A 26,235-nucleotide genomic window follows, 5' to 3' on the forward strand; every position below is an offset into this window, starting at 1 on the left:
AAAAAAAAACATTATGATATGGTGTTTTGGAGAGTTGTGAAGATCTCAGTCTGAATGAGAGCACAGGTAGCAAAGTCAAGTGTATGACATGGATTATTTGTTGATGTATTAGTAAAGCACTCTGTGAATTTGCGTTCGCCCAAGAATGCAGTTCTGACTCCAGAATAATGCTGAATTTAAGTACCTATGAATAAAGATTAATACTCTGTAAACAAAATAAGCAGTGTGTGACAGTTTTCCTTCTATAATAGCAACGTTATGTATATTATTATGGTAACACGTAATGACGAGAGCTGACAAAATGGAATGTAAACCCTGTAATAAAACAATTTTTAAAAGAACACTAAAATTAAGGATGTTCTCCGTTTCTATAACCTTGCTGAATTGGTGCCACCCTCCATCTTTATGATGGCTGATAAACCAGGCCAAATTACACCTGCATTTTCCACGTGTCACATACTTCAATTGTCTTCATGTTACTATATGAATCCATGATAGCATCTTAAAATTTCAAAATACATGTTTCTCTTCTTTTTTTTCCCTTCTTTTTTTCTCAACAAAACAATCAGTTTGTCAATTCTATGTAGAATGAGTCATAGCCAGTATCAAATATTAATAATTCCTTATTGTTATAATTATAATTATTATTATTATTCAGGCTAGCAATTATGCCATTAACAACCCAATTATACATACATTTTACTCACATATTTTCTCAAAAGAAATCTATTTGCTACAAAGTGTGACAACAATGTAATCACAGTTCAAAAGTTCACTTCAGGACAATGTGTGTGATGCTCCAGTATAAGTCCACCACACCCAATAGACAGACATCGTAAAGCTCAGATCTTTTTTGTTGGTGGCCTTTATACCAAAGTCCCTCATGCTTCCTCCTCCTGCCCCCACGCTGCCCTTGAGCCCCAAACTACCCCCGCTGCCCTGGAGCCTCAAAATGACCCCAAACTACCCCCGAGCCCCAAACTACCCCCGCTATACCCTTGAGCTCCAGACTACTGTCACTACACAACATATTTAGCACAATATTAGCTTCTTCTCCCCATTTCCAAAAGTGTTTCATTTAGAAATACCCCACTCTCTTACACCTTGCCAAAAGGGCAGAATCTCTTGGCTAAATGATCACTATGATGCGTCTCCTTGTCACATTTTGCGATGCAATATTTAAAGGAGAAAATGAGCACATCGGGACGCTATGTTTGCTCACACCAGAACACTCTCCTCCCTCACTGGGGACCTAATTTAGGTCAAAACGTCACTAATGAAGTTCATTCAGTCGTAGCCTAGAGAGCGGACAGAGTTGTCTTTTGAGGATGAAGCGACTCGTGATCCGCTCTCCATCTGTGTGGACACACCAGCACCCACTGAGATATCAAATAGACTTCTTTCATCTGCACCTATGCTGTGTCTTCATGCCTGCGTGTTTTTTTCCGACGAGGGATGCTTTATAGTATTAGATACCGACGTTGAGGAATGGTTCATCTGGGCAGCCCAACGCCTCCAGATTGAACCTTGTCTAAAGTACTTCTACAAGCCACTCAACAGAGCCAAGCTGTGCTGTGCTAAGACAAGGGCTGTCACAATGAAATTAGCATGATCGTCTCCAGAACGATGCGATTTGTTGAGGGGGAAGGGGGTTACAAATAGTCATTTCTTTCAGTTTGTTATGATGCAGTGCAGATTGGGACATTATTTAAAACACAGAATCCTTCCATGTGCAGGTGAAATCAATGATGGACTTATTTCCTTTTTTTTCTCTTACTATAGCACTTTTTCACTGGGTCACTGTATAAAAATAAGTATAAAATGATTATGCTTATGGATACAAAATAATCATGTTCATATGTATAAATTCCATGTTGATATTTTTCATTAGTACAAGGCCCTTGCCTTACCTCCTCAAGCCGTCATCACCATCACAGTTGCATTTGGATCTAACAGTGCCTTGACATTTGAAAAGCAAAACAAAAAAAAACACTCATGACATTACAGGCCAACATGAAGAACACAGATTTGACTTACAGTGTTCTTAATCCCGGCCCATGACACAACCCCATTTCCATCCAACTATGATTGAGCTTTTCCACCCCACGTTTAAGGGACAGAACGCAGGAGCAGCAGCAGCAGAATCTGAGGCTCGTGTGACATCTTTGGGTCGGCAACAGAGAACATCCAAGCTCTTTACTGCCTCTGTGCCAACCCCGTGCCAGGCAGTGGCTCCAGTCAAAAGAGAACCCATGATGCCCACTTTTATGCGATATGTGGCATTTTCTTTTTTGGGGGAAAGGTATTATGATCTTTTTTTTTTTAATAGACAAAACATTCCGACGAGACAATTTGAATGTCCCAATTCTGCCTTCTGCTTGCTCACATTAGTTCTGCGCAATCATAGTTGGTGGATTTCGTGTCAATTGCATTAGTGTAGTATGTAGATCCAAAAGCCCAGAGACTACACTTTCTGTTGTTCCTCCGTGGCTTTCGTGTTATAGAGCCTTGATCCCACATGCTGTTCCCGCCAGGAGGCGCACCATCACGCACGCACGGACACACCCACACACACACACACACACACACACACACACACACACACACACACACACAGGTGGGAGAGATGACGGCACTAATCAGCGCAACACCAGAAAGGGACGCACGCACGGCTGCGATGCACAAGCGCGACATGATGTGTGTATACCGTAAACACTCCAAGAAAGCCATGAGGGAGGGGACGCCCGTTTAAGCCCCTCCTACCTCTCACGTATTCAGGTGAAGTACATCGAACTGCACTACTATTTCGTTAAAGAAGGGGTGGGGGTTTCAGGCACATACCATGCGATAGGAGCTTGAAACAGTCACAGATTTTAGATGAATCCGTATGACGTTATGAGCGGAAGAAAAGGACTTGGAGGTGCGTACACAGTACATATACCAAAAAACACTGTGCATCATCCTCTGAGTTTCACAACTGCGGGTTGGTTTTACCATGTGATTTTTTTTGCTGTGCAGAGGGGCTGGAATGATGCACTCTCACTCGGTTTCGATTATTCAAGCAGCGCGATGTTCGTCACAACTTTTTAAGCAATGGCACGATCGTTCCAAGTCCAGTAGCAAAGACAGCATGTCTCTGAGTTCCGACTCCGCGCACGCCTTACCCTCCAACGCGTTCAGAAGCTGACACTTTCAGGGAGGTTTTCGGAGGAGGGGGGGGGGGGGGGGGGGGGGGGGGGGCTGATGTTTCAAGTGGTTGTTATCTTTTTTCTTTTCTTTTCTTTTTGTCCCCCAAAAAAAAAAGAAAGAAAAAGGAACTTGATCAGTCTTAGTGCAAATAGAACAGAAGCAGACAGGAGACATGAGCTTCATGAGCCCAGCTGGTGTGAGATGACAGCATCTGTGGGGGGGGGGGGGGGGATCTTTGGGAGATCAGTTCAGTATCGCTGGGACCCTCATCCTCCAAGCCCCTGGAGTCTGGTCACACAAACAGGTGAACTATTGCAAAGAATTACAGGAAGTACCGTTACTGAAAATGGTGTCGTATTTTTTTTGTTTCTTTCTTCTTTCTTTTTTTTTCTTCTCATCTCTTTTAAACAATTCCAAAAAGTGCTAGAGGCGAGGGGGCTGTACAATCCTTATTTTTGATTGTCATTATGTACATATGGATACATTAATAAATAAAACAAAAAAATGTCTGAGAGTGTGGAAGTAACATTTAAAGGTATACACATAAAGGAGGTCCCTTCCAGTTTGTGTTCCTGTTCAACCCTTGATTCTTAAGAATGAGTGAGGAGAAATATGTCGGTCTTCAATCATCATGATAACTTCTTGCCATCTCTTTTGACAGAGCCTCCAGAATTTCTCATGAGTTCTGCAGTCAGGCCTGGTTGTTCAGCATTCGTCTTCAACTTCTCTGATCGGTGGAATCAGACTACTGGTGGATTTGTACTGGTTGACTTGGTTGGCCATGTGAGTGCTCATGGGCTTTATCTGAATGTTCCGTGGGTATGTACTTTCTGCTTCATCTGTAAACCATTTCTTTTCTGCAAAGCAAGACAGAGAGACAGACATTCAGGTTTCAAACAGCTCATTTTGTGGAATCGTTCACAATGTCACCGCCTCAGTTTAAGCAGTAGCCTTGGCACACAGCGCATATATATATATATATTTCTTATAATCACCATCTAAACATAGTAGGGCACAATAGAATTATGTTAAATTTGCATTGTGGCCATTTTTATAACGCCAGGGTATATTCATTGCTATATATTATACAATAGTGCAAGTAGATGGCCATAAGCAGTCAAAATTCTGATTAAAGCGGCGGACTTTAACTCCAAAAAACTATGCTGAAATTAAAGTTACAATCCGTAAGACTCCTGACAGAGACAGGCAGCTAGTGTCCAATCTGTGTGCCGTCTGCTTCAAATAACGTTATTTACATCTTGCATTGCCAACCGATCAGAGATCTCCAAGGTGACATCTAAATTCGATGTCTTTGCTAGAACAGTGGATGCTTTGAAAACAATCATATCACCACAAGAAATGATTCTGCAATGCTTTTTTAAAATATCCAAATGACATCCACCCAGTTTTATCAACTATATTGAATTTAGATCATTGGTTCTCAAAGTGGGGTCCGGGGACCCCCAGGGGTCCTTGGGTGGGGTTCCCCAGGGGGTCCCCAGCAAAAGTAAGTTAACATAGCATCACAATGATTTTAACCACTTTATCCATTTCTATGTTGGCTATTGAATAATTACGATTTTTTTTTTTTACATAAATCTTCTCTTCTGGGTGTCCCTGGCTCAAAACATTTTCAGATGGGGGTCCACGGCCAAATACATATCAATTTGGGGGTCCTTGGCACGAAAAAGTCTGAGAACCACTTATTTAGAAGTATCGGTAGGCAGAGATCTCCGATCGTCTGGCAACGTGAGACTAACTATTAGGTGTCCTACCTGACTGATCAGAATCAACATTTGTAAATGGAAGAGTAGGGAGACCACATCCAACCACTGCAGTTGTGCTAGCTATGTTGTATTAACATACTCAGACAGATTGGTTAAAATGAATATGTTTTATTCATCAAAACATGTGCTAGATCGTAGCGTTACGTTCATGCCTCTGTACTTCAGCTGTTAACTGAAGGGGGGGGGGGTTACTGTCTCTGGCCAGGAGAAGGCAGATGTCAGCCATCAGAAGTTTGTAAATTGTCTTCCAGCATTTCACAGCATCCACAAATGCCATCCTAGATGTCATTTCTTTTGGCTGGAGTTGTAAAATCAGATTATTCTAGTTTGCAACACGGAGTCAACCTCCAATGTGTGTTTGTGTTCACATGAGAGTGTGTGTGTGTGTGTGTGTGTGTGTGTGTGTGTGTGTGTGTGTGTGTGTGTGTGTGTGTGTGTGTGTGTGTGTGTGTGTGTGTGTGTGTGCGCGTCTATGTGAATGTCAGCGAGCATAAGGCTGTGGGGCCCCGTGTGTTACAGCGCAGGCATTTGATGTCTGGAATTGTGCCTGAGGTGAAGCAAGATGTCTGCCATCGCTCTCTCTGAGTGTCGCTGCTGCTACGGTGAAAGTTATAGCCATGTCGCCTCAAACCACCATATCAGGCACGCTAGGGCTATGAGAGGGGGGAGCTCACAGGCTCACACATACCCCCTCTCCATCTTCAATTTAGGCTCTGCATTTGTCACACCTCCCACTTTCCTGCCGTGACTGATATGGCGACGGCTTGGACAGACTTGGTGGAAAGTTATGTGAGGGAAGGAGTGAGCGATTTGGCTGCACTGGAGGGCTTTGAAGCAGCCTGACCTACATGCCAGGTGTGATCTGTGTGAGCCTCCAGTCTGCTCATCCTTCATTGTGATAACAAAGACTTTTGGCTCTATGGTTTGTTGCGTTGCCAATACGCTAACGAGCTACTGCAGGCTAGGGTTAGGATGGTCAGGGGGGGGTTAACCAGCTACTGTATATTGCTGTTGGCGGGCAGAAACCCCTTATATCTTAACTTTTTGTGTTTTTTCGTAAATTACTTGATCATACTACAGCATCACACAAAAGCATCAAAAGTAGCAGATCTGCAAGCTCGAAACGCGGCCCAAAGCGATGCGTTTCGAACTTGTAGATCTGCTACTTTTTTTGTCAATTTTCACTACTTTCTTTTTGAGCCATTTTTGCGATGGGGGGATATAGCTTCGGCTATATGGGGTCCCTGGCACGGTATAGTTTGTGGAAACCCCTGAGCTACTGAACCATGACAGCATAGAAATAATGACATCAAAAGACATCAGGTATACTGTAGCATTCAATAGGAAAGAACATGTGCAAACACACAGACCTCTCACACAATGCAAACCATTATCAGCTTGAAATAAATCATAATAAAAAAGAAAAGAAGAAATCACAATAATTGATAAAAAAGACATGATGAAAAAAATGATTGGAAGAAATCAGCCAAAACAGGGGATCCTGGAAGGAAAATCAAACCTCCTGTCCAGTGAGGAAGTTGTTGAAGTCAAAAAGCACAGGAAGATGAGCGGGTTTCAACCTCATGCAGAGTGACTATGATCGACAGGAAAGTATAGGCGGAGGCAGCGGCAGACATTTTGCTTTCCAGACGAAAGCAAAACTTAAACTGAGGCATGATAATTATATATAATATATATATATATGTATTTTTTTTTACATAGAATCTCAAGAAAACAAATATTCACCAACAAGAACAGAACAGAAAAGAAAACTCCCCTGGTCATAACAATCTCCATGAGAGGACATGGTTATGACTGTAACCCCATATAAAAGGTTGCTAAGTCATGCAGAATCGTTAACTTGCGTACCTTGGCTCATTCTATTCATCCTTGTTGCACTTCAGAAAGAGAGGCAAGTAATCTACTGTAAGTTAAGTCGTATTTACACTCTATGAAGCAGATAACAAAGGGTGACATACTGTGAAGACTGTCTAAAGCATTTAGGGTATATTAATGTCATACATCTTACATTTTTTAAGATGTATCCATTCAGCATTCATCAATTAGTCATTCCTCCGAGTGAGACAGCATGATTGTAACATATCTGCATGCTTTATTTTAAATAGCTTAACATTAGCTAAATCCTTTCGTCTTTTATGCTCCTTTGCGCAACGGAAAATAGCCGAACCTACAAGCTCAAATTGTGAGCTTGTAGGTTCGGCTATTTTACGTGACGCCGCTGTACGACGAATCAGGCTTTGTTCACCCGGTAGGTACGCTGAAATTCAAAATGTATATTTTGGGGGGAGGAGTAATTATTGCGGGAGTATTTGGGTCAAGATATTTGACCAGATTTGAATTCTAACTCTTGTCTTCTTCAAAAATATAAAAAGGAAACGGGAAACGATAGCTTACTAACATGGACATGCAGTAAAGCTGTACACATATGCACCATGGATAACAAAATACCAACAGTGCTCATGAGGGATGGGCTTATGAGTATCAGCAATCAACTTAATCATAAACAGGTTAAACAGCTATAATGAATATGAATATATTCAACCACATGACTATGTACTGTCACAATCAAGTATTTAGAGTACAAAAATGGTATGTCAACGACACATTCAACAACGAGTTGGACGTAAATCATCAGAATATTAAAACATAGAAACCTACAGTATATATACCTATTGAATGTACGCTGTAAAATCCTGAGTGTTCATTTAACCACAAGTGTAAAATTAGACAAAGTATATTGTATAATAGGGATTAAGTGGTTAAAGTGTGCAGAGTGCATCTTAACCACATGAACCCCATCATCCATACTTGGGGGGGACATTAGCATAATTAAGCTTGTAGATCGGCTATTTTTGGCAAAGAGATTTGGCGTCGATCGCACAGTGCATCTCAGGTGTCTCAAGTATAGAGGGTCTATGTGGTTAAAATAATTTGTTTTTCTTTTATTGTAGACTTGTTTCAGCTACTATGGCTATGGCTGTGCTCAACTATGTATGTGTCCACTCTGTGAATGTGTTGTTGATGGTCGCTATGGTAGTGTTGCCATGGCAGCCTGGACCACATGCAAGGTGAGGATGGAGAAAAACACAGAAACTATGGCGGCGTGGACACCGATGCAGACGTAATAAACACACATAGATCACAAACACGCACACACACACACGTCACAAACAAGCGCACACGCGTCACAAACAAACACGCAAACAAACACACGTCACACACGAGGCACATTATCTACCAGCGTGTGTGTGTGACAACAGTCTACAAACAGTGCACACACAGAAAAACAAAGATCATCAAATATAGGTACACACACAGACAGACACACACACACACACACACACACACACACACACACACACACACACACACACACACACACACACACACACACACACACACACACACACACACACACACACACACACACACACACACACAAATACAGATTTAGACAGCGTCAGGCTCAGTGAACACTACACCACATGCTGCGCACACACACACACACACATCCGCACGCCGTTGCGTACACAGTTACGTACTTCTGTTTGTCGCGAGACTCCCGGCTCTTACTGCTGCGGTTCTGCCGGTTGGTGGGGGGGATGGAGTGGACGGAGGAGCTCTTTTTGCTGGAGGAATGGGAGGAGTGGGAGGAGTGGGACAGACTGGCCCGAGACTGGCCGGCGTTGTGGTCAAACTGCATGAGGCAGAAGATCAGGTCCGTCGGCACCAGCTCAAACTCGTACGGCGGGTTGGTGATCACGTACCTATCGCCACACACACACACACACACACACACACACACGGAAACACATGAAGTTAGTTTGAAGTTCGTTCGACCATTTAGCCGAGGATAGCGTGTAGATCAGTGTTTCTCAACCGTTGTTTTTTTTTTTCAAGGACCCCCCCCCCCCCCCCCCCCCGTGTTTGATAAAACATTTGATCTGTGGGACGCCAATCTACTGCACACTGTAAGATCCTCAGTGACGTTTTAACTCTTGAGTGTACAAATGGAACCAAATGGACCGCGAGGGTCCATTTCGTACAGTTCCTGCAGGGAATCCCAGACTTCCCTTTCCCGGGGAACATTAGCTACTTCAATCCTGGGGGATGCCGAGGCGTTCCAAGGCCAGTGTGGAGATATAATCCCTCCTCTGATCCTTGGTCTACCCTGTGGTCTCCTCGCAGTGGGACATGCTCCGAAGACCTCCCTAGGGAGACGCCGAGGCATCCGAAATAGATGCTCGAACCACCTTAACTGGCTCCTTTCCACGTTAAAGAGCAACGGCTCTACTCCGAATCTCTCTACTGAACTTGTTCTTACCCTAAGGGAGATGCCAGCCAATCGCCTGAGAAAACTTAATTCGGCCGCTTGTATCGGGATCTTGTATATTTATTCATTTATTTGTCACTCATATGCTGTAAATATGTATATGTCACTTACATGTTCTTGTAAAGTGTGTTGGTGAGGGAGGGTGGTGTACCTACCGCTTTGTACACGGGCTCGGCACACTCATGTGAGCGTCTCTTAATCTGTAGATGCCGAAACACAGCATGTTGTATGTCTTCAGCGCTTTACAGAACAAATCCCCGTAGCATCCGCCGTCCTGAAACCCAGCAGAAAACAAAAAGACAGCGTCAGCGCGTGTTAGGTTATATAGCCTGATGCCCTGTCACAGCGCCAGCGGAGAGAACTTTCTCCAGAGCTGCCGCGGGAATTAGCACTTTCTCTTTGTGTTTTCCACACGAGGGCCTAACAAAGTTGGCAATGAGATCCAATGATCGTAGTTCACACACGGCCGTAGAAATGCACTATAAATCATAAAAGAGATGACAAAATCACATCCTTTCATCCCTGAAAGGAAAATGGATTTAAAGTCCATTTCAATTGAGAATTGTAAGGTCATTGTGATGAGAACACAAATGATAGTGCAAAATAAAATCTAATAAAGACTGCGTGGCTGGGACAAATTAAACAATTAAACAAATTTAACAGAACTCATGGGATTTTCTCTGAATGTTCTCATAGTTCCTTCCAAACCCCTCTTTCCCCCTCTCCTCCCATGAGGGCCTTGCGTTGCGTGATCATTGTTGTTCACATCAGATTAAGGGTCGCAAAGGGGTGGAAGCCACCGTGTCTGTGCTACCGAGTAGTGCCAAAAAGTGTCATCAATGCTAATGTTTTTCATACTTTTAGAGCATATCCGTGATCACAATGAGAACATACCAAACAATGGCTCCCCAATGATATTTTTTTAAAGTTCCAAAAGTCCATAAAAGTCCAGCCTTAATTACTTCCTGTCAAACGCAAACGCACTGCAATGACTACCATTAGCAAGCCCTTATGAATAATTATGAATCATGATTTCATTCACCTGTGTGATTCAGGTGTGCTCATCAATCAGGTGTGCTCATGTTCCTCGACGCACACCTGATTTTCATTATGGAAACACTCTTGGGCTGCTACGTTCTTTATCTAACTGAAGATGGCGGCCGGATGGTGCACTACTAATTTAAAAATTAAACAGTACATTAAAACTTGTATCTGAAAATATTTGGGGTGAGGCAATGCCTCAGCACTGCCTCACGCAGCGACGATGAGCTGCGTGTGTAGTTTCCATCGATCCCATAGCCCGAAGGGTCGGGACCGCCGGCTGAGACTGTGATTGGTTGAACCTCAACACGCCTCCTTTCCAGAAAAAAAAAGCGGCCTGAAGCACGCAAGAAAAAAAGCCAGTTCATGACGTCTTTAAATGTCCGCTTACCCCCAAGTCGGCGAAGGGCCCGTCGTAGAGAGCCAGCTGGGCCACGCGACACCTGTCTCTGTTGGCCAGTGTTTGCGGCGTGCTGTAGCCTCCTCTGAGAGCGTTCTCTTCAGCCAACAGGGCCTCCAGCTCGGGGGTGGCGCCCCCTGTGACCAGCGTGCGGATCAGGGTGAGGATATTATCGTTGAAGTATGTCTGGGGGAGATAAGAAGAAGGGATATCTGTAAGCAAAATGCCATTAGAGTCATGAGGAGAGAGGTGGCACGTTGAGGGGAGATGGTACAGGCCGTTATCTAGAAGGCCAGTATTTCCCAAACAATGGACCCATTCTTATGGGTTGTGAGTAAATGGCCCTTTTTTTTTTTACATTTCCTACAACAACCAAAATAATTTTTTAAAAGACATTTTCTAAATCACACTTTTTTCTCTCCAAAGAAAATCAAAAAGTCAAAAAAGAAGATCAGTACATTTAAAAACCTTTTAAGAAATAGTGAAAATATGCAATCTACAAGCTTAAAAGAGGAGAGGAGTGCACGCCAGGTGCACTGTAATCTTTGCTTCTGGGGGACCCCTGGAACTAAATATTTTGTGATGGGGTCTGCGGCCAAATACATATAATTGTGTGGGTCCTTGACATGAAAAAGTGTGAGAACCACTGATATTATAGCAACATACGTGTTTCAGGAAACTGATTTAGAAGACATTTGTAGATGCGTTCGCGGATTGAACGGGTTAAGCGTTCCTTAAGTATTGACAACATGAGGGTAACATGTTGCAGTGCTGCTTCGACACAACATCTCTCCTTCACTGCGTAAACACTGTCCTATGCACTGTGCGATCTGTTTTCTGGTGAACCAGACATTTCTGCTGTGCTCCGCGGGGTGTCAGGCTCTCTGTTATCCCTTCCCCCCCCCTCCTCCCAGTCCCCCCTCCCGTCAGAAGCCCTCGCTCTTTCCCCCCGCGTTGTTGAAGACAGGCGGTGTCACTCGGCGCTGGCCGGGGCCAGAGTGGCAGCTCCCTCTCCCTGGGCTCCTGACAGGCCTGCGGGAGTCTCATGATGGATGAGCACTGTCCATTAGCAGGTCTCACCTCTGACCAGCAGCCCACACTACAGATGACGCCTGCCCCGCTCCGGCTCCGCACACCCCCCCCCCCCCCCAGCCCCCCCTTATTCACAGAGACAGAGAGAGCTGCTGGAATTGAGCCATCACAACACTGGAGGGAAACATAGCGTTGCTGTCGGGCGGAAACCTTGTATCTCCATAATCGTTGCTGTCGGGCGGAGACCTCTATAGCTCCTTATTATAACGTTTGTTGTTGTTGTAAAATAGCGCCCTACGTGATCACTCTACAGCGTCACTCAAAAGTAACAGATCCGCTGAAAACATGACCTAGTGTTTGAACTTTCTCCATTTACGGCCCGTACATAAACCTTTCAGATTTCAAATAAGAAGGTCTTACCCCATGGCCACGGATGTTACAATTATGTACGGGCCGTCAGAAGTACCCGTATGTTCCGTGTTGCTCAATAAATTAGCATTTTATTCCGATCGGTGGCCATTTTCTCTGTATTTTCACCATATGCTTTCAACTACGCAACCATCGGTTGGGAGGTGTATTGCACTCCGATACATTATAACTTTAAGAAATTGGCCACCGAACGGATTAAAATGATACATAATTACATAAAACATCCGCGGCCATGAGGTAAGCTCTTTATATTTGAAATCTGAACGTTTATGTAGATGTACGGGCCGTAAATGGAGAAAGTGCAAACACCAGGTCGAAGTTCATCCGTGACGGTCGTGACAGACGACCATCGTGTGATCCATGGCTACAGATCCGCAAGCTCTAAACTGTTTTGTTTTTTTGTTTTCTGTAAATGAATACCCTACTTCGTCATACTACAGTGTCACACAAAAGTAGCAAGAATAGCCAATCTACGGTACAATATTTTAGCTATTTTCTAAGTGAAAGTGATGAAGTGTGGTTTTATAAATATTGATATTAACAACAAGAGCTTGTGACTAAATAACTACATTGGATCCATTGGAACACAGGTCATTCTTTTCCAGAAATTTCCTGAAAAGTAACAGTTTTTGGGACATACAAGGTTTCCGCCCGACAGTGACGATAACGTATGTAGGTTGGAGAAGTCGGGAGGAGAGGAAAAAAAAGAAAAAAGGTTATGAAGGTTTTTATTCCTGTCTTTGATATACCTTGATACGGGGATGACACTGTCAGCAGATGAAAGAGAGATCTCTCTTCTTTTTTTTGGGGCCCGCTGTGGCCCACCCTCGTGTCATAGGTGCCATTAAGTCGAACTTCAGCGCTTTACCTTGTTAAAAGATCTAATAAGGCCCTTGAAAGTTGAATCCCTGACACTTTAGATGGGGAAATGGTGGCGACGACTCCCCCTTTTGATGTCAGCGGAAGCTGGCGGTGAAGTCTGATCGATGTGGCGTTCCACTTACTAACTTCTGCCTACTTAGAGATGCCAGAGCCCTGCATCTGTTATCCTTTAAGCCATTACAACCGGGAAAGGATCTGTTGTTATTTTAGATTTGAGCTATAATATAGCAACTCTTAGGATTTAGAACATTGGATTAAAACAGTGGTTCTCAAAAAATTGCAGATCTACAAGCTTTTGCACACCTGCTATGTTCAAAGATTTTTTTTTTACATTTTTGAAAAATCGTGAAAGTGTAATTTTTTTTTTAATAATTCAGATTTTCTTTAACACAAATCTTCTCTTCTGGGGGTCCCGGGCACAAAACATTTTCAGATGAGGGGTCCGCGGCCAAATACATAATCATTTTGGGGGTCCTTGGTACGACAAAAAGTTTGAGAACTACTGATTTAGAAGGCATTTGTAGAATTGGCCTCAGGCCTTAATGGGTTAAAAAATAAAAAATAAAACTCTTTACCTTCGTGGTGTGTTGATTTACACACACTGCTAAAATCGGTGGTGTTCACGAGACGGCATTAGACTTTAATAGTATTTGTGATACAGCTGTAAAACTTTTGCCTTCCATAAACCTTGGTAATAAAAAAGAGCAAGAACCCCTGAGGTCGATACAGAATTTTTATCATAAACATTTGATCATAAACCCTGACCCTGCTCTACCTATTGTGCCTCACTTCCACATTAGTCTGTAGTACTACTTATTATTAGGTGTTTTCATTGTAGGGACAGAAGGATAAACTAGAACAACAGGTTCTCAAACTGTGGGTCGGGACCCCAAATGGGTTCGCGAGAAGGTGAAGGCAGGGTTGCACATTTACAACTGATTCTTTTTTTTTTTTAAACATAAATGTATCCTTCCCTTTAAGTCTTTTAAGTGCTTCATTTGTTTATAAAAAGCAGCCTGTGAATGTATTTGATGTTATTAAGGTTCTGGCAACAGATCACTTTTTCCATAGCTTTTGATAGGTACTATCAGATCAACTGAGATAGATACTTTGATAGGACACAATATCATCAGGAATTACATCGTTGTAAATGTATTTTCTTATTCATATTCCTATTCGAGACTACTAATATATGTTTTAAATATGCTTTATTCAACGTTGAACGATAAATCAAGTGTGGTGCTCGCCAAAACATTTGGTGTAAAAAGGTTTGAGAATAGAATATGGAGATAAAAGGTTTCTGCCCGACAGCGACGATATGTGACTTGCATATGCTAAAGCATCTTCCCAAAAGAGAAATTACAGTTTGCTCGGGACCCAAACTAGTGAAAATAGCAGAAAATAGCAGAAATTATTCAAATGTTTCCATTTTATTTATAAAAAACGTTTGAAAAAATATATTTTTTTAACTTTTAAAATAATGTTTTTTTTTATGTAGGAAACGAAAAAAAAGGGTTTATTTCCTCGCAACCCATAAAAATTGGTCCTCAACCCAAAGATGGGTCCCTCCCCGACCCACTGTTTGGGAAACAGTGGCATAGTGCGTGTGTGGCGTTACTCACAGCGCTCATGAGCGAGTCGAGCACGCTGACGGCGAAGGCCGACCCGCAGGCGAAGGGCTGGGTGAGGTACAGCTCCGTGTCAGGGTCGTCGTCATCGTCCTGGTCCAGGAACTGGACATTGGAGTCGTTCACTGAGAGAAAGGAAACTCTCTGGTCTTAGAGACGGAGGCTGTGACGCCAAACACAACACACATAACATACAGACACACACGCGTATACCGACACACCTGAGAGTGCAGGAATCATATCTATTTACACAATATATTGACCAAGTGCCTCGATATCGATAGTGACAATATCGTATTGTGACGATAATATAACATTTATTTTAAATTCTTCAAAAATGGAGAAAATATCTATTATATAATATAAAAAATATATCTATTTTAGAAATGTCTTTGTGTTTAAGGTTTAAGCGATTAAAACCAGGAAGAGACAACACTTTAGCCATAACACTATATTTGACGATATGCAAAATCTTTGACGATATCTAGTCTCATATCATGATATGGATATAATATTAATATGTTGCCCAGCCCTATATGGAAGTATCCTGGTAAGGTATAATGCCCACACAGGTCTCAGGTGCAGGGGTACTGACAAGAAGGGTGCTGTCATTTGGGGATAATGTTGATAATGTAATGACACACATTAGACATATGTTTTATGTCCAATATAACATAATGTACCAATTCATTTGTTTCAACAAAACAACTGACATCCTTTGATTGTATATATTCTCAACGGAGCCTAACATGAAGGTATGCTCAACTAAGTTATTGCATTATCATATATCAGTGGTTCGCAAAGGTGTTTAATTCCAAGGACCCGCATAACTCTGAGGGTGTACAAATGGACACTACACGGGTTCATTTGGGTCCATTTGTACACCCTCAGTGTTACAGACCTGTATAGGGTACATTTGGAAACCCCTCAAGGAACCCTGAGGGTCCCTTGAGCCCACTTTGAGAACCATTGTTATGTATGACTATAGTAAGGGCCCTAACGTGACAATTACTTACACAGTATATCGTCTCTGTCGGGTGGAAACGTCATATGTCCAAAACTGTTCAAATTCAAGTAGCAGATCGTCCAGCTCAAAACGTGTTGCTGCAGCTCCACTACTTTTGCTGCAGCTACACTAGCTTTTGCTGCAGCTACACTAGCTTTTGTGTGCCGCCAATCAAATAGGGCGTTCATTTACGAATGTATGGAGATAAGAGGTTTCTGCCCCGCAACGACGATATGCTACAATGCTTCTTATAAGTTCAGAGCAAGGATACCGGGGGTATTTCATCTGCAGTATATATATATATATATATATATATATATATATCACATGCAAAATGCATTTGAAAAGTTCAAATGAATGACAAACATAAAAAATTAACTATGTTTGAAGAAAATACCAATGAAAATATTGTGCATGAACGCTGCTAGCCATTATAGAAGCCCCTTCCAATGAATCAATCCTACATTAATGCTTCAACAGCAGTTGCAGCGTGTTGTTGTACACATTATCTGCATCGCTCAATAAACTAGCTTGTTCGATTATTATTTGATATTTCTGTAGACTGGATGATTAGATAAATATAGGCTATACATATATAAACTGTATATACACATATATATATAGATATATACACATATACAGAGAGAGAGAGAGAGAGAGAGAGAGAGAGAGAGAGAGAGAGAGAGAGAGAGAGAGAGAGAGAGAGAGAGAGAGAGAGAGAGAGAGGGGTGCAACAGTTAATTAAACTAATGAAATTCTACTATAAGAATAATAATGGTAATAAGAATAATTGATGATATAAAAAAACACTGATGCAGCAGTGCATCAATATTGTACTGACCACATTCGGTGCTAGCAAGAAAATGCAGGGCTTCTACAGAGGCCTGTAGCGTGAGAACATCATGCGCTCAACTAACATGCATTCCAGAGCTTTCTTCGATATCTCAGAGAAATGCGTTTGGCCACATTCGAGATATACAACTCAAATATTTACCTGTGTCCTGAAAGCCAAATTTACAATACAATACAACCTCCCGGTGACAAAAACACCCTTAGGCAAACCCTTTTATCGCACATACCGAGATTAACAACTCAAATAACTTAGCGTTGATTAACGACCTCAAATACAATGGAATGAATAAATATGAATGACTGTGTGAGTGAAGAAGAAAAGTAATATACGCAAGGACACGTGTGGAACAGAATTGAAAACGATTAAATCCCAGCATCTTCGGTGTGACAACCAAGCGCTCCTCAGAGAGGCCTGTCTATCCCCTTAGACCACTGGGGTCCTCAACGCCAGGTTCCAGGGACCACCAGGGGTTCCAAGTGGACCCTTTACACGGGTCTGTAACTCTGAGAGCGTACCATCTCAGAGTTAAATAAACACTGAGGGTTGTACAGTGTAGATTGGGGTCCCCCCCCCACACACACACACACACACATATATATATTTATATATATATATATAATTTTTTTTTAAATAAATGGGGGTCCGTGGCCTAATAATGCAGTGATTCTCAACCTTTTTTTTATTTCAAGGACCTCCAAATTGATATGCAATAGGCCACGGACCACCATTTGATACCATTTGCCATCTCTGGCACCCCATACACTATACAATCACCAGTGTTAATTTAAAGCGGCACTATGTAACTTTTTTTTAATGAATAAGATTTAATTTTGTCCATTAGCTCAATGGTAAACATTCCAGCACTTGCACAGGGAAACCGGGTTCAAATCCCGGGGTAGAAGAGGAAAGTTACATAGTGCAGCTTTAACTCTGAGAGTGTACAAATGGAACCAAATGGACCGTCATTTGAAAAGCCTCACAAGGCCTTTTGGTTTGATATCCACGCTTCAGAGGGGGAAGGTCTGACGGAAGGGAGCTGGGCGCTTGAAAATAAACCAATAAACAAACAAACAAACAAATACAACAGCCTAAAAGAAGGTTTGATCTCGAGTATTCTTTTATAAAAAAACACAGATTTATTCCTCAGGCCTTCCTGTGTTGCTGTGGAACAGAAAAATGTCAGTCAAAGAGACAAGGGGCTGATGCAAACGGAGCCAGGCCGAAAGGAGTGAACCGGGGTGGGTGAGGGGATGAGACGTGGTGATGGAGAGGTGTGTGGTGGGGTGGGGTGGGTGGGTAGGGGTGTTACAAAAAGAGCCACAACAACAGACATGAGCATGATCTGAGCAGTCTGGCGATGCTCTGAAAATGAAATTTAAAAAAATAAATAACAATAAACCGCCCCAAAAAAAAAGCAAACAACAACAAAAATCATTAAAAGGGGGTTGTGGGGGGTAGGGGGGGGTGGGGGAACAAGACTGTCAATTTCAACCAGAATGGAGAAATGAGAGAGATGCCTCGACTGCAGCCAGAGAAATCGAGACAAGCCAGGGCTGGGCAATTAACCGAAAAATAAGTCGGAACAGATATTAACCCGATTTTTAACCGAATAATCAAGAAGCAAGTTTTTGAATCGTTTTCGTTGTTTCATAATATATCAAATGAATCGACACGAAAAACAAAATAATCGATTTTCTTTTTTTTATGATCAACTGAAAGTCTAATTAACCCTGTAGGGTGGCGTAAAAAAAAAAAAAAAAGTCACGCTGTGGCGCGTTTTGAGCTCGTCAATCCGCTATTTTCAGCGAAAGCCTTCCCCACAATAACAGAAAAGACAATAGTATAGAGCCCTGAGGGACTCCATATGGGGTTTAAGTGGATTTAAAAAATAAACGTTCATTAACCGCATTCGAGGCAAAAGTGAGGAAATAATGGCGATAAGGACTTTGAAGTGTCGTCGCCCAGCCCTAAGACAAGCCGATGATGATGATGAGGAGGAGTATAGCAGCGGAGCGAGCGAACGAACCAACGGCACGGAAGGCAGCAATGGGAGGACGAAGACTCGGCTCTTACCCAGCTCTGTTATCATTTGAATGTTGGTTCCACTTTTTTTTTCCTGACTGAACGAAACCAAAGGCAGAAGTTTGCCAGGTTTAGCTAATGGAGCGATGAGAACAAGTGTGGAAGAGGGGGGTGGGGTGGGGGGGAAGAAATGGCGTATAGTTATTGAAACAGGTTCTTTGTTTTTTAGAGGAATAAAAAAAAAAGGTACATGTACTGTCACTGCACTGTTTCTCGAAACTGTCGGTTCCAGGGGGACCACCACCAATGGGACCTTATGGGGTCTCTGTAGTCTCGCGTAGCCAGACGACTATTCCACAATCTCCGAATGCTACATAGAGTCTGGGACTTCACCTCCCAAAATCCGAGAAAGGAAGCTCTTATCTTTTCGTCATTTCCGTTCAGGAGAAGAATATATTTTATTTTAGAATCTCCATTTCTGCTAAGCAGCAAGCTATATGGACTTTTTTATTTATATTAGGACACATTTGCTTGACTGTAAAGACTAAACGGAAGCGAGGAGGAGGCCGCCACATCCACTTTTCCTCCGGATAATGTTCGGAGCTTCCGTGCTTCAGACTGTATGACGGAAGCATTTGAAAATTGCGGGAGGCGACACAGTCTGGCTCGCGAGAATAGAGTCTCTGTAACTCTGAGAGTGTACAAATGGAAGCAAATGAACCCTGATGGGTCCATTTGGTTTCATTTGTACACTCTCAGAGTTAAATTTAAAGGAGAGTGCCGGTCATTTTAGGTTGTATGTTTGATGCGTCGCTAATCACTCACCAACATACAAAGGAACATTGAATAATTCCAGATCTGCCCCTGTTGTCCATTCTGCAGACCCCTTGCAGCGGCATAATGGGAGACGCGTGTAAGAGTGATGATACTCTCATGATACTCAAACATGAGCTGAATGTCCCGCATGAGCTACCGTTCGTGCAGAACGACATGGCGCTGGTTGCTTGTTTCTCTCACAGAACCTGGCGTGTGCCAGATTTTGTGGGAGAAACGTTCCTTTGTATGTTGGTGAGTGATTAGCGACGCATCAAACATACAACCTAAAATGACCGGCACTCTCCTTTATCACTGAACATTAAGTGCAGATTGGGTTCCCCGAGAATTTTGTAAATGGAAATTGTACCAAACGTCGAAACGTGGGGTCCGTGCAGGGTCCTAATGCGTATCAAACTGGGGAATCCTTGAAATTCAAAAAGGTTGAGAATCACTGGACTGAAACTATAGCGGAAACCCCAATCTGCACTGTCAAATCCTCATGTGCTCATTTAAACTCTGAAAGTGTACGAGTGGAACCAATAAGCGACGTAAGATCATCTTATAGGTTTTTCTTTGACATGTTTATTTTGAGGTTTTTTTTCTTCATCAAATTGAATTCACGGGTCCATTTTGGTTCCATTCGTACACTCTCTGAGCCACAGATTGGACCGGCTGGTCGTCCCCGGACCAGCTGTTGAGAACCAGTACTGTAGTAGGCTATACCACTCCTGTCAAACAGAATTACTGTGAGACCCAAAGGGGAAGATTCACGCTTCTCAAGGCGTCTGTTGCGGTGAAAGTGCCCCGGCGTGGATTACAGAGTACAGTAGGCGACGCGCTTTGCCAAAGCCGCCGCCGAGACGAATCGACTAACGAAAACACGTCACGGTTTAGACGAGCGAAAGGGATAAACAAGGTCTTATCCGCAAACATACCTACTACAGCGCTTCACGCGCCGCCCCAAACATAATCGATCGTGCCACCCGGGACTGGGGACGGGTGGCACTGCGCTTGTGTTTCCGCTGTAATCTGGTCCCTGGCGCCGTTAAACCGGACACACTGACAAAGTAATTACTTTGTATGGATGGGTTTCGGGGCGAGACCTTGCAGCTATTCTCTCTCTCGTGTAAGACACGCCGTTATTCCTAGAAGGGAGCGGTGGCGTTTTCCAGTGTTCACGTAGCCGTAACATAATGTACTTAAAAGCTACAATCAAATGATAACCAAGCGCCTCTGTACGATGGGGCTTTCTAGGCCGTCTTATACGATGTTCCGAGTATACGGTGTGATTTAAAACCAACCCACGGGAAGAGAACCGATAACTCCACCATGTACAGCACCACAACCCACAGTTTTTTCCAAGGTTGCGTGTCGTCGCTGTCGGTGCGGAAACCTTGTATGTCCAAAACCGCTTCTTTCCAAGAAATGGGGGGGGGGGGGGGGGGGAGCAACCTGTGTTCCAATGGATCCACTGTAGTTATTATTTAGTCACAGGCTCTCTTTAATACTTTTCATTGGTTCCATATTTATTTATATATTACATTTTTCTGCCACTTATGAGTGACACTATAGTATGATGAAGTAGGGCATTAATAATAATAATAATAATAATAACAATAAAACAACATGTCACTGTCGGGTGGAAACCTGTCCAAAACTGTTACTTTTCAGGATTCAAATAAAAAAATAGCAAAAAGTAGCAGACCTACAAGCTCAAAACAAATACTGTTTTTTTACTACTACTGCTACTTTTGATGCTTTTGAAGAAACACAAAAAGTTCAAATATGGAGGTACCGGTAAGAGGTTCCTACCCGACAGCAACGATAAAACGTCGAAATATGGAGATACAAGGTTTCTGCCCGACGACAGCGACGATATATATACGGCTGGTCGTGTATAGTAACTAACATCTCTCTGGTATGGTTAAAGTCTGGCTCCGGTACAACAGACATTAAGGTGTGCGTGGTCCATTCACCCTCTCTCTGGCCGCCCTCTCTTAGCTGGCCTCATGCTCCAGTGCTCTCTAATTGGGTCAGGGGAGATAGAGTGTGCGGTCTCTGGTGCTTTAGCACGGCCCCCTCGGAGATCTGAAAGTTTCATGAGTCGTTCCCCCCCCCTCCCCGTACCACCGGGAATACAGCCACCACCATTGTTATTAATAAATGGACCCATTTTGCAAACATGGCAGTTTTTTTCCCCCCTCTCTCTGCCTTTTCACTCTCTTTCACTTCCTCGCTCTCTCTCTACCTCTCTCTCTCTCTCCTTATCCATCAGACTGCGTTTCTCTTGTGAATTAGTGAGCAAATTGCAGGAAATGGAACTCTAGTCCTAAAAAAAATGCGTTAACATTTTCAGGTTGAATGGCATTATCCTAAGAGCTAACATACTTCAAAAAGCTGATATGTTTTTTTTTAACCACTTAGACCCTATACTTAGTTGACCGAAGTCCCCCAAGGGTCTATAGCGGGCCTTCTCATTTTTTGCTCTATAGCCTACACTTATCTTTGCCCAAAAATCTACAAGCTCGAAGATCTGCTAAATTCGCCGAATGTCCACCCCCAGAATAGGGCTGCTTGGGGTCAAAGTGGTTAAATGCAGTATAGCTAACTATATCGACACTAAACTGTACTTATAGGCGGATCCACAGTTCACATAGAGAGGAGCGTATGGGGGGGCTGCTGAGTTAGGCAAAGCAACTAACAACACGGCATGAAACCACGAAAATTCCACGGCAACATTCTAACATCCGTAATGAATTCAAATGTGTTGGAATTTTGTTGGCAGCAGCATGGTGCTTCAAGCCTTTTAGCGAGACTCTGGGTTATGCCACTGAAATGAGTAATGAGTTGAACTGGAGATATTTTTGCTTTGGGTCTTGCCAGTGTGAGGGGCTTGTAAACGGGGGGGCTTACCTAGCTCTGTGATGATGGGGATGTGTAATCCGGCGGTGACGGAAGCCTGCCGGATCAAGCCATGTACTGGACTGCTGTCTGGAGAGGACCTGTCCATTCCAGGAGGCGTGAAACCTGAACAACCACAGCAAATGAACATGGACATTAACACATTTTTTACATTTAACTCTATTTTCTATTACACACATTCCCAACCTTTGGGCCAGGGGCCTTGCTGGTGGGCTGTGAGTGTATTGCAAGTGGGGCCCCAATTAATTGGCGACTACAATTTTACGATAATACATACAAAAATAATTAATGTCATCGTATTTTTTTCATTAAAACCTTGAAAAATGTGTTTTCATTGTGACACCAATAAATAGGAACTTAAAGTATACCACGTTAGTTCCATTATTCAAGCCAGAACACAATCGATTGATTGATCAATTGAACATGCTCTGATAATGCACCCACCTAGCTGACCGCTTAACGGCAGCCAACAACACAGAAACACAGGCATGAGGTCAAGTTAGCGGGCCGCAACATGATTGGTTTCCCACGGGTCCAAACACAAAAACATAAAAGCAGTCTTTCTATCAGCTAGGGTTGTCTTAATTTGTGTCAACTATACTGTACAGTAGTGGTGCAAATGGAGTAGTTTTCCTTCAAAAATACCCCATACCACTTTCACGGTGAGCTAAATGTTATGATATAAAAGCTTTTACTTTTTTATATGTATATAATTGAATTATAGATCTTTTTTTAAATTATTTGACCGCTTCTATCCTATGTTTTTTTTCTTTTCTCTCCTACTCTTACTCTACCTCTATCTTCTCACGGAAACTACAACATGATAAATATAATCACTCACTTCTTTACACCTGTAAACAATAAAGCTGATTCTGATTCAGAGATGGACTTCCTTTTTGCATTCCTCACAGACACTTTTGGTTTTGTTGTTGGGTTATTATTGTATGTTTTTTTCATTGTTATTGGTGGTGTTGTTTATGTAGCCTTTTATTTGACACGCGTACAGTAATAACTGCTCAGGAAACCATTTATCGTCGCTGACGATATGTAAACCGTGTATGTCCAAACCATTCCTTTTTTTATCATCATTTTAAAAACTTTTTTTTTTAAATAGTGAAAATAGCTGATCTACAAGCTCACAACACGTCACGTTGCGCGCATGCACGCACACGTACACACACACACACACACACACACACACAAACGCAAACTTGTGAAAATAAGGTACACAATTTATTATTATTTTCGGCTTAAGGAATAGGTTTCAGTAGAAAATGCTGTCTGTCGTGTGGGCGGGAATGGTCAGAAATCATGCAGTCACAAACCCCCCTCCCCACACCCACACCCACACCCACAAACACAAACACAAACACACACACCACCCCCCGAAAACGTCCTCCTGCACAGGGTTTTAGTCCAAAGTGCCTTCAATCTCCACTGGTATCATAAGTGGAAGAATGTGACCTGGAGCTGCACGTCAGTGCCATTACACACAGTGCATGTCGTCTCACTCAGCAGGAAGTGCTTGATGCATTCTTTCCACGTCATTCAAACACAGCAGATTGACAGAAAAAAGGGAAGGAGGCACCTGCCTTAAAAAAAACAACAGTATGGATATTGTGCTTTTAAAGGGTGAGCCGAGACATATTTAGCATTTGCAGCCTTCCATCGACGGGCAGATATAAATTTTATATGTTGTTCATTTTGTTACCATAAAACCCGGCGGAGTGAATCCTGAAAACCTTTTATCGGAAAATAGCGCCGGTTCGGAATCCATGAAATACAAGTGCAAGTGACAGGGGTATGAATTCACATGACTTCACAATTTTTGCATTTCCTCAAAGTGACAAGTAAACACCTTAAATCAGTAATGCTATATGCATAATGCATCAACCGTGTTTTGACATCCATCATTTAATGCTGACTACAGCAAAAAAAAACGTGAGCTTATACTTCTTGCGGGGCGAGGAGACATAATGCGGGGAATATATTCAGGTCACAAAGTTTTACAAGGATTGCAAATTCTGTGTGTGTGTGCGAGTGTGTTGGGGGGAGAGGGGGGCTGCCTTTTTCTGCCAAGAAACTCGACGGGCCGTTTACAGTACAAAAGACATTGCTTCGCCCTTTACAACAGAACAGACACCAATAGTTCAGAAAGCGCGCACGCGCGCGCACACACACACACACACACACACACACACACACACACACACACACACACACACACACACACACACACACACACACACACACACACACACACACACACACACACACACACACACACACACACACACACAAACACACACACACACACACACACACACACACACAGGCAGAGATCATCTTACTGTAAGTCTTGTTGTGCCAATTATTGAAACTCGGGAATCGCCCAGTAGCTTTGACACTTGTGAGTCAACAGGAGAGCGCGTGAGGCTCTCTCCCAATGCAAACATCATTGTGTTCGATGTCCATAAAGGATGACGTTTACCCCACTGGAGAGTGACAGCCCGTTTTGGGATATTTTGCCTCTAAAGCGATTCTCTTAATGTATCACAGTAAACAAGATGCCTATGGTTGTACAGTAGTTTGTAGGGACTCTGCCGTCGCCTGCACACAGTGCATACGGCGGCAGAATGACTGCTGCATGCTGGGCGAAAACAGGTGTACACGGAAATTGCTGAGCTGCTTTCAAAAGCAGTTAGGGTGCAAACCGCTCAGGAGTTCCACAGTAAAGTTGGTGAGCTCCTCCACACGGAGGGGAGCTGCACCTCCTGAGGAAGGAGAGCACTGCAAGAGCCAAGTTCACACAGGACCCAACAAATACTCCTTTCTAGCGTTGAAGAATTATCGATAATGTAATAAAATAATCGATTAATAATCCATCCCTATTCTGGGCATGTCATTGTTGCCATTGTTTTGAGTATGTATAATGCCCACGCATCTGTGTCATTTTTTGATTTGAGCTCAAAGCATTATTTTACACTTTGGCTATTCAAAAATGCCGCGCTATGAGCTTGTAGATCTGCTATTTTTGAAAAATCGAGAAAATGTGTGCAAATGAATATATCTATGTTCTTTTAAAGCGAACATTTTAAACTCAAATCTTTGCTTCTGGGGGTCCCTGGAACAAATATTTTGAGATAGGGGTCGACGGCCAAATACATATAATTTTGGGGGTCCTTGATATGAAAAAGTTTGAGAACCACTGATATAGAAACATACGTTTTTCAGAAACCCAACAGCAGTGAAAACACACTGTGTGGGGAGGAATTAATTGGCATAACGACTATATTGGGGAGAGAAAGGGGTAAAAAGTAACAAAACAATCAAAATCTGAAAGGAACAGACGTAAAATTTCACAGCAGTTATGTTAACTACTTTTGCATGACACCGTAGTGTGACGAAGTATAAAATAGGGCTTAAGTGGTTAATTTCTAAATAATCGATAGCTGCAACCATCCTGACACAGTCATATGACGAAAATGGCTGATCTACAATCTCACAACACGTTGTGATGCCATGCATTGTGAGATTGTACAGATTAAGCATAATATATGCCTCAACTTTTTTTTTTAATGTCAGCCTCTAAAGGACATGCCCAAAAACCAGGACACCAGGGTTCATGTGGTTAACAAAAACATTTATGAAACGCTACAGGAAAATATTCCGTGACTGAAAGAGAAGCCACTGTTTGAAAATTATAGTTAATAGTCTCACAAATTGGGTGCAGTTACGAGACATGCTTTGCTATTTAGTCTATTATAGAATTTTCCTAAAAAATATCACCGGCTCTGATCTGAGTTGTATTAACAAGAAAAAGAAAAGAAAAAGAAAAGTAGGCTACTAAAACAAAATGTTTATGACAATAACA

At 42.6% G+C, this 26,235-nt stretch overlaps 1 protein-coding gene across 4 annotated transcripts in view; it reads right to left on the reverse strand.

The window, feature by feature from the left end:
- Positions 1–3,164: 3,164 nt before the first annotated feature.
- kcnma1a (potassium large conductance calcium-activated channel, subfamily M, alpha member 1a) overlaps positions 3,165–26,235 on the reverse strand; it is a 268,520-nt gene continuing 245,449 nt past the window's right edge. For 3 of the 4 annotated variants that reach the window (XM_084075447.1, XM_084075446.1, XM_084075445.1), the window contains 6 exons: positions 22,353–22,466; positions 14,737–14,867; positions 10,763–10,957; positions 9,486–9,604; positions 8,540–8,764; positions 3,891–4,046 (listed from right to left, as the gene is read on the reverse strand). In XM_084075447.1, the coding sequence (XP_083931573.1) occupies positions 4,025–4,046; positions 8,540–8,764; positions 9,486–9,604; positions 10,763–10,957; positions 14,737–14,867; positions 22,353–22,466 (806 nt within the window). In that variant the 3' untranslated portion in view covers positions 3,891–4,024. Of the gene's footprint in view, positions 4,047–6,845; positions 6,875–8,539; positions 8,765–9,485; positions 9,605–10,762; positions 10,958–14,736; positions 14,868–22,352; positions 22,467–26,235 lie in introns of all 4 variants that reach the window. The other variant, XM_084075448.1, reaches the window with a different exon arrangement.

The sequence above is a fragment of the Gymnoscopelus microlampas genome (assembly GCF_963454915.1).
Source record: "Gymnoscopelus microlampas genome assembly, chromosome: 13".
Taxonomy (NCBI): Eukaryota; Metazoa; Chordata; class Actinopteri; order Myctophiformes; family Myctophidae; genus Gymnoscopelus; species Gymnoscopelus microlampas.